Consider the following 9,456-nt stretch of genomic DNA (forward strand, 5'->3'; position numbering starts at 1 on the left):
TTTAATTATTTATAAATTTTTTTAGTTTTATTTCAATACTTAATGAACAACATAGCTCTTACTCTTGGTCACGCTTGCTCCATACAAACGATTAAACCATCCAAAGTAAAAAGACATAAGACCTCACATTGGGACACAGTCAAAAAAAGTTTTTTTTAATAATTCAATAATTTAAAGTTTAATATAAAAACTATACTTGAACTAATTTTCCAAACAATGTAGACAGTAAAAAAAATTACATAATGTAGAATTCTATGAAAAAAAAAAATTAAAAAAATATATACTTATAAATAATCATTGAGTTCAGTTGCTTTATATCATTAAATGTTATTCATTTACTTAACCAGTAATATTGTGTATATGAATGTAACTCTATGGTATAATAATAATGAACTACTAAGCATAAAGTACCTAATGTACTAAAATATCTTTGGATTTTCTACAATCTAATTATTTCATAAGTTTGTATTTAATACTTTTTAATAATGCAAATGCATTTTAACATATTCTATAATATTTTTTTAAGTATCTAATGTATTAGAAGTATTTTTGAACTGTATATTAAATAAATATTTTGATTTAAATCTTAACATGTATGAGCTATATTTTATATAAAAACTATATTTTTATGTTTTTATTTTTATATATATTTATCAATCAATCTGATCATTTATTGGAAGATTTCAACTGGAAACAAATCCATATAATAAAAGTGGGATATGTTTTTTTTTTGACATTTTCAGAAATGTTTGAATGCACTTCTCTATTTTATATTTGATATTTAATTTTTATGTATGAAAGCTATTACATTTAACTTTCATTTTATATAATTTGAGCATGAATATTTCTATTTGTTCTAATGCATTTGATTTTATTTTAAATGATTTTTGCATAACTAAAATAAATCAAAACAGAAAACCATTAGAATATTAAACTACACTATATAATATTACTACACATTTTAAAATTATTACACATTACACAATTACTATATTAAATTAAAATGTTTTATTTATATTAAAAAAATAAATATAAACTAAGATTACTTAACTAAAATTAAAATCTTAAAAAGCATTAAAAGCCAAACCAACCGTCAAAAACTGAAGCACACAATTTTAAATAAGAAAAATCACTCATACGCCATGCGTCACCAACAAACAGATTTGCTTTGAAGTTACACACATTCACACAAACACACGCATGCATTCACTCCCATTGCACTGCTTAAACATTTAATTTCTTTAAACGTTCATACCACGTTTTATATCCTTTATTTACATGCATCATACTAAATACTTCGTTTCCTTTATTGTAGTTGTGATTATTGTTATTTTTATTGTGCATAAAACTTGCATTGTCATTCAAGTGTTTCGTTTCTTGCAGATATTGAAAAATTCGCTCTCACAAAATCGTACAGACTACGAACAATGTAAGGACGAAGAAGCACATAGCCACAATATCCTTGTGCAGACTGCGATCCTGATAGAAAGGTCGTGTTGTGTAGGATTCTTTGCGTGTCTGTCGAAATAGCCACAATGGTATAACCAGCTGTAGTATGTCTGGCACCATAAAGCCAATGTCACGTACAATTTGATGTGCATATCCTTCACCGCGTAGGACGTTCATGAAAAATTGATCGAAGCTACTGGCGGTAATGTGCAGTATGGCAATGCCAACAATGCAAAATATTTTCTTCGATGTAACTGTATTCGTTGAATTAGCCAAATGCATTACTAAAATTGATGATATCAGTTCGGTTATCTGGAAAAGAATTGATTAAGAAAATGAAGACATATAAATAATATCGTTTAGCTTAGTAAAATAATAATAGTTTATGTGTATAGATTTTAAATACCAAATAAACTTTATATATATTCTTAATCCACACGATTAAATAACCTTTCAGCAATACTATTTGTATTCGATTATAATTTAGTTATAAGTTTTAATAACTTTTTAATCTATATATATTGTTCATATCCCCTGCAGATAAAGTCACCTTGTCGTGGTGTATGGGCTTTGTACGTGGCGAACCTTAGCACACCCTATGCGCCTGCCCAGCCGTGGCAAGATGCAGGTTTAACTATCTAAACAGTGGAGTTATGAGCCCCAAACACACAGTTAAAATACGGCCCACAGTTGTCACAAAATTCTTCAAAAATTTAGAATAGGACAAAAAACATTTCAGATCGCAGTGCATGTACATCCTATCCATAATAATAATACATATTCCTCATATTAAATTAAAAATTATTGCTTGTTGTCAGAAGTTTACATTCTCACAAAAAAAAATACCTTATATTCTTGTGTAAAGATAATTAAACACTTAGCAATCAGGATGTTTAATACTAACGGACCTATTCTGTGCACTTGACAGATTTGTCAAATTCTTTAATAAAATTTATGATTTTTATAAAGCAGAAAGCTTTTTGGTATTCTGGACACATCTTGACAAATTTCAAAACTCAAGTACCTAGTGCTTCTCACCACACTATGGTGTAAAGTGTTTTGTATAGAAAACTATTCGTAATTGTTCGTAACTGTTCGTAAAAAATGCTTGTAAAGAGCACATATTTTAAGTTATCAAAGGTATTTTCCATGCATTCAAATAACAATAAAAAATATGCTTGTAAAGAGCGTATATTTTAGTTAAGAATATTTGTTATGCATGCAAAAAATAAAAAATGCTTAAAAAGAGCATATTTTAATAGTTGTCAACAGCATTTGTAGTATTGACAACTGACAAGGAAAAGAGCTTTTTATTTATGTCACAGAATACCAAAACCTTTACAGTAGTCAATTTTGACAAGTGTCAATGTTTGACAAGTTTATAAAGTGCACAGAATAGGTCCGTAAATCTTTAAAAATTCTAAAGTTGACAGTAATGATTAATGAAAACTTGCTCTATGGTTATTAGAAGATATTGATAGTAAGTTCTAGGTACCAAAACAGCCTGTTTTATGGAAAGATGAGAATAATTAAGTTTTTGAGTGCATTGTAATACCACAGTTTTAGATACATGCTCGGTATTTTAAAACTACTTTGTCATGATTAATGAAACAGATAATGACTTCTATTCCTATACTAACAATATTGAATAGACCATTGAGGAAGGAAGACCTACAAATTTAATGTTTACATAAACTTTCGTTTTACAAAATGCTGATATGCAAAGTACTGTCGAATTTAATAGTCTTATGTCAGGTTGGATTAGATTGACAACTTTACATACTAATACTTACGTGAACACAAATAATCGCTAGTTGAGGTAGTATTGATAAAACATTGATTCTAAAGTGATTTATGTATAGATAACGTAAAAAAGAATAGGAACCACGGCTTCAAACATGACTGGTAAAAATGGCACCAATTTGACAAGTCTATAATTTTCGCTAAGGCCCTAACATTGAATAATAACAGGTCCGTCATGTCGGTGAGAAAGGGGCCAAGAAATATGTTGAATTACCTACAGGCCAAAGATGGTCATTTCCACATAAGATGAAACACAGTTTTTTTCTCCTTAGAATCTTTACAATGACACAAGTCATTACGTAGTAGATATTATTAATACATTATTAATACATTAATTATATATGGCATATATGTTAATAAAATCAGAGCAGGTTCAAATCCTTGACTATAAATCGATAATGTTCATATATAAGTGATATTGGTATTATAGAAATTGTTTGATATATGACAAATCCGAAGAATATGCATATTCAAATAAAAAATTAATCCAATATTACCACTATATAGTTTGTATAGTTTGAACTATCCAAATATCCGTTTTGCATCAAATAATTCGAATTTGAACTGTTTGCGTATCCGGATATCCGTTTTGCATCAAGTATTTCGAATAGTTTCAATCATTCGAATATCCGAATGTATGTTTTGAAATTTAAATTTTCTATTAAAATATTTTATTTTTTTAATATGCATTGTACGTGCTTTACAGACTGACGTGATAAAAACTTTTTCGGGCTACAATCCTGACACATGATAAATTAACATAAGCTGTCATAATATCCTCCTAATATTTTCAATGCAATAAATATCTAAACGTTGTATGTTACTGTAAATCGTTGCATTTTTCGTTGAAATGAAAACGTCAGAAAGCCAAAAGGTTTACGAGGCTGAAAGCAATTCAGGTAACATGTAAAAATATTTACAAATTTTAGGCAAAGCGAAAATTTTAATTAAAAAAAAAGTATTTAAAAAGCAAAAACAAAAGTATTACACTGCAGTATTGCAAATGAATGAGCATTATTAAATTCCTTATAGAGGGTGCATAAGCCACCTTCAGTCGTATAGAGTATTTAATATGGCTGACTGGTGGTTGAATGGTACTCTATATGCATAAATCGTTTCACTAACTTACCGTAAAGAATAACTGATGGTTCCATTGCAGATAGTAGTCGTCATTATAGTAGTTGATGTACGCCCACCATGCATAGTAATGTGAGAATATCGATAGCGAGAACAACAACAACATCGAGTAGCGGATACGTTGCTGCATTATCAATGCAATTAAACGTTTGATGCATTCATAGAGCGCGATTACAGCGAATACCGTCAGCATCCACATTTTAAATGAATTTTGTGTCGCGTTAAAGTAAAAATGTTTGTATGAAGCCACTCCCGACTCGTAGGGTCCTTTGAAAACGGTGTCCCAACATGAGCACGTACAAAAATTTTTGTCGACATAGCGTGCATAATTTTCCCAGAAATACCAAAGCACCGCGATGTGTGCGGGGGGGATGAGTGCTGGCGCTAAACTGCCACATGCCGCAGGTAACCATTTTGTGTCGAACATTTTTATTTGTTTTAGATTTTGAGATACTTTATCGCTTGGATTTCTTTATTGTTGTTTTTTAAGTCTTCACTTCTCTCCTTGATTTGTTGTTGCCGATTTTATGTGGGCTACTACTGTTTCAATTTCCTGTTGACGACTTCATCAGCAGCAATTGATTTTTGATATTTGAGAATATGAATTTTTGTATTGTCAATATTTATTTCAGTTGAGTTTCAGCGCTTGCAATACATTTGAAACATCTGAAAAACATATTAAAAATCAATGTAAACATGTTAGCAATATAGTTGAATATAATATATTTTTAATGTCATGAATTTTTATTGGAGGAAAAGTACAATTAAAGCACTCTTAAGCGAACATCGGTAGAATCAGCAGTTCTGCTTTGTTAAAAAATAGGCCCATTTGAGAGAATTTTGTATGGAAAATAAATACTGTTGAAAAAGTACAGTGCAAGCACTCTTAAGCGAACACCGGTAGAATCTGCAATTCTGGAAGAGAAGTACAGTAAAAGCTCTTTTAAACGAACAGCAGTTGGATCAGCACTTCTGTACAGTTAATAAATAGGCCCATTTGAAAGAGCACTGTTTGAAAAATGAAAAGTGGAGGAAAAGTACAGTAAAAGCTCTTTTAAGCGAATATCGTTAGAATCTGCAATTCTGGAGTAGAATTACAGTAAAAGCTCTCCTAAACAAACACTGTTTGCATCAGCATTTTTATACAATTAAAGAATAGATCCATTTGAAAGAACACTGTTTGAAAAATGAAAACTGGAGGAGAAGTACAGTAAAAGCTTTTTTAAGCGAACATCGGTAGAGTCTACAATTCTGGAGTAGAATTACAGTAAAAGCTTTCTTAAACAAACACTGGTTGAATCAGCATTTTTGTACAGTTAAAAAATAGGTCCATTTGAAAGAGCACTGTTTGAAAAATGAATACTGAAAAAAAAGTACAGTAAAAGTTGTTTTAAACGAACATCGGTAAAACCAACAGTTCTGCTCAGTTAAAAAATCGACTCATTTAAAACAACTTTTTATGAAAAATGAAAACTCGGAACTCACAAAATTGGCTGATTAATATATAATTAAATTTATAATAGCTTCTGTTTAACAGAGCTTTCACTGTATATACTTAAAGTAACTTACCATGCATTTTACGAATTTTTATTCACAAAAACTTTACTGGCACATTTTGTTTTTGATGGTTAAAATTGTGAAAGGTTATCGTTTTGCACATAATCAAGATACCTAAATTGTGGAAATAAGAGAATTACTTAATTAAAATAAATGAATTTAATAAAAAACGAAATTACAATGAAATTTAATATTTTATTTGCAATTATTAATTTTTATATAATTATGACAAGCTTTTATCATTTCGATGGAAATAATTGGGGCAAAAGAAGTTGCAGCACATGATGAAACGTGGTTGGAATCTAAATTGAATGCTCTAAAGATATTTATAAATTTATTTTCCGTAACGATATAACTATAAAGTAATGCATAGAATTAGAAGTTAAAATGTGTTTCGGTTCATTGTACTATAATAAATTTCTTGTGTCAACAATTGACCCTAACCATAAAGAAAATCTTGAATGTACATTGCAATGTTTGTCGTTAAGGATTTCTCATACTCCGATAGAAAATGTAGCTACCAACCGATTATTCTACTTCCAGTCTGATAGTATATCAACCTCCGAGAGTAAGCAAAATGTGACTAGGAGTCTCATCTTCTATGTGCTATGCAGAGTCAACTTTCTGTAATCCTAGGTAGACTCATATTTGTTAAGATGGAAATGGAGATTAAAAAGATTGGTCAGATAATCTGCCAGCTATGTAAGCTTTGCTTTGTAGGCTATAGTAAATATTTCTGAAAATTTATGTCATACAGTTGTTATAGGTTAGTACAGAATACATTTAAAATGGTCTACAAAGTAGACCGAAATATCTATAATACGAATAATTTTTTATAAAAATTAATATACAATTAAATATTTAACACAAATTTATAAGTGTAATTTTTAAATTTTAAATTAAGGACTTAAGCCCAGTAATAATTTAAAAAAACTTAGTACAGAATATACATAATCCTTAAATTTTTTTTGAAAATTAAACAGAAACTTGTTTTATAAAATAAGTTAGGGAAGATAAGAGTATGTATTCTACAGATATATCACTTCTTATATTGGAGAGGGAGATAGTCACCACCAATTTCATTTTGGAACAAAATTTTGGAGCAAAATTACTTCAAAAAATACTTTTATCTTTTTTTAAAAAATTTCAGAAGTATTTCAGAAGGTTTCTTTTAATAAAAACTAAAACTAGAAAGGCAGAAATTAAAATATATAATGAATAAATAAATAAATAAATAATAATAACAAATAAATTTTATATTCATTTTGTAAGACAAAGAAGCTTTGAACACCGTCAAAATTAAATAATTATATTCTTTCAAAAGGGTTATAGTTTTATATTCTTAAGTGTATAAGTCATCCAATAAATTTGAAATGAAAAAGAAATAAAAAAAAAACATTTGTTCAAGTTTTAAGTTAAGTCCCTTTGAGCTCAATAAATATAATTCAAGGAATCTCCAATTTATGAATTTCATCTCTGTAGTGGTTGTCCGGAAGGTAGACACTTTTGTTAAATATATATCGGATCCCTAGCGTATCCGCGATTTGTAGATAAGTAGTGAGACCTACGTATACTACAATTGTGCTGTCTTTAGAGAAGAATTTTCATCTGGAAAATTTTTAGATTTTTCCCCGATGTCACAATATCAACATTGAACTAATGATAAATATCAACACTCATGAAAGTGTTAAGGCATAAATCGAATAAAATTTACCTTAACGCCTTAAACCTTTCCTTTATGTTTACCTAACCTTTCCGATTAGGAATGCATTTAAAAATAATAGGTTTTTAAAGTTTCTAAAGTTTTTTTATGATTATAGGTATGTTTCTATTAGATTTCTATAAATATTGAAATAACTCTTCTTTGAAATTAATTTTAAAAAAATATTATTTTATCATCTAAGAAGTAATTTCTTCATTGTTTATGAATGTGAAAAATAAGTGATTTTTAAATTATTACTAATATTTTTATTTTTTCTTTTTAATAAAAATATTACGAACAATCTTAGCACTTTTAATTCCATTTAAACCTACAGCCTTAATCCTTTTTTTTTTGTTTTGTTCATTCACTGACCATAAAACCATAAACTTTTCTCATTAAAAATGATTTCAAGTTAAAAACTAAAACATTCAGTAATTTTCTGCTTTTCCGACTTGAATTGGATGCTTTTCCGTATCAATGGAATAAAAACGAGGTTATCGTTAATATTGTGCATATAAACAAGGATGCACAGCGGATCGTACTTTGAATTTTAATACAGGATTAAGCAGATTTTTTAATTAATAATTGCATTACTACTGATTTTTATTAAGTAAATTTATTAAAAACTTTAAATACTTTTACTCTGTTGAGTAAAAGAGCTAAAAAGTGAATTTATAAATGACGTCAATAAAAAGTCAAGTAGAATTTTTTAATAGTTTATTGCTTCCTTAAGGACTATTGATGAAACATTGAGTAAATATATTTTAAATAGTTTTATAAAACTTTTTATTATTTATGTGAGTAAATATTAAAAATATTTTGTTTATTATCATTAAACTTTTCATTATTTATGAGAGTAAATATTGAAAAAGTTTTTTACTGACTAAGCTTACTTGTTTAGAGTCCTTAAAGAATATTTTATTTAAAACATTGTAAATATATTTCTTGAAATGCATTTCGATTTTATTGAGAAATTAGAGATTTTATTAAATTAAATACACATAAAATCTATGTTTATATCTATCCATATATTAATTACACTTAGTGTTTAGTTAAATTTACTTAAAAGTAGTTAGTAGTTAAAGTTAGTAGTATAGTTATGAATAGGAATAGGAATAAACGGGGTAACAGCTCCCAACAGAGCGGCGACCATCATTGATCTTCTGTTCTGCAACAAACCCTAATTGAACAGAAGACACTCCGCCCTCTGAATGAAAGCCAGAATGTCGGCGGTTGAGGACCTTCTAATGTCAGAAGGAAAGAATAGATCTCGACCCAGTGACTTTCTCCTGGCCCAGCTCAAGGTTGGGCAGTCACAGAGAATATGATTGGAACGCTCGTCTGTTTCTAAACAGAGTCGATAATTTATCTCTTCGGAAAGACCCATTTTGTTAAGGTAATAATGCAGACCATGGTGAGCCGTTAAATATTCCACCAGCAACCTCAACTCTGTTCTGCTAAAGAAGGATAGTAATAGTATAGTTAAATTTAGCAGATTTTGTTAACCTCAACATTTTAATGCTCTTTCTGACAAGCCTCTCTAATCCCTTGCTTTTTGTTTTTATTGAAATTTATCATTTTCTATTTTAATTGCGCTTCATAAAATATGCTTTTGAAGAGTTTTAATTCTTATTCAAATATTACGTTAATAAATAGACACTGATAGAGCGCTATTTATTAACGTAAATTACATTTTCAATATGCAAGTTTTTAATAAATTTGAAAATCCAAATTCTTGATCTTATCTTTCATGGTTACTGGAATATGATTTTAAATAAAAGTAAGAAACAGTTTAATGTGTTAGATTT

The 9,456-nt window shown here is 28.6% G+C and overlaps 1 protein-coding gene across 1 annotated transcript; it reads right to left on the reverse strand.

The window, feature by feature from the left end:
* Positions 1–1,093: 1,093 nt before the first annotated feature.
* LOC119669466 lies at positions 1,094–5,050 on the reverse strand. Its single transcript, XM_038079364.1, has 2 exons — positions 4,382–5,050; positions 1,094–1,761 (listed from the first exon to the last, which is right to left on the reverse strand). The coding sequence occupies exons 1-2, from the start codon at positions 4,814–4,816 to the stop codon at positions 1,402–1,404; spliced, it is 795 nt and encodes a 264-aa protein (XP_037935292.1). The 5' UTR covers positions 4,817–5,050; the 3' UTR covers positions 1,094–1,401.
* Positions 5,051–9,456: the final 4,406 nt, after the last annotated feature.

Source organism: Teleopsis dalmanni, chromosome 1, assembly GCF_002237135.1.
Source record: "Teleopsis dalmanni isolate 2A chromosome 1, ASM223713v2, whole genome shotgun sequence".
Classification (NCBI taxonomy): Eukaryota; Metazoa; Arthropoda; class Insecta; order Diptera; family Diopsidae; genus Teleopsis; species Teleopsis dalmanni.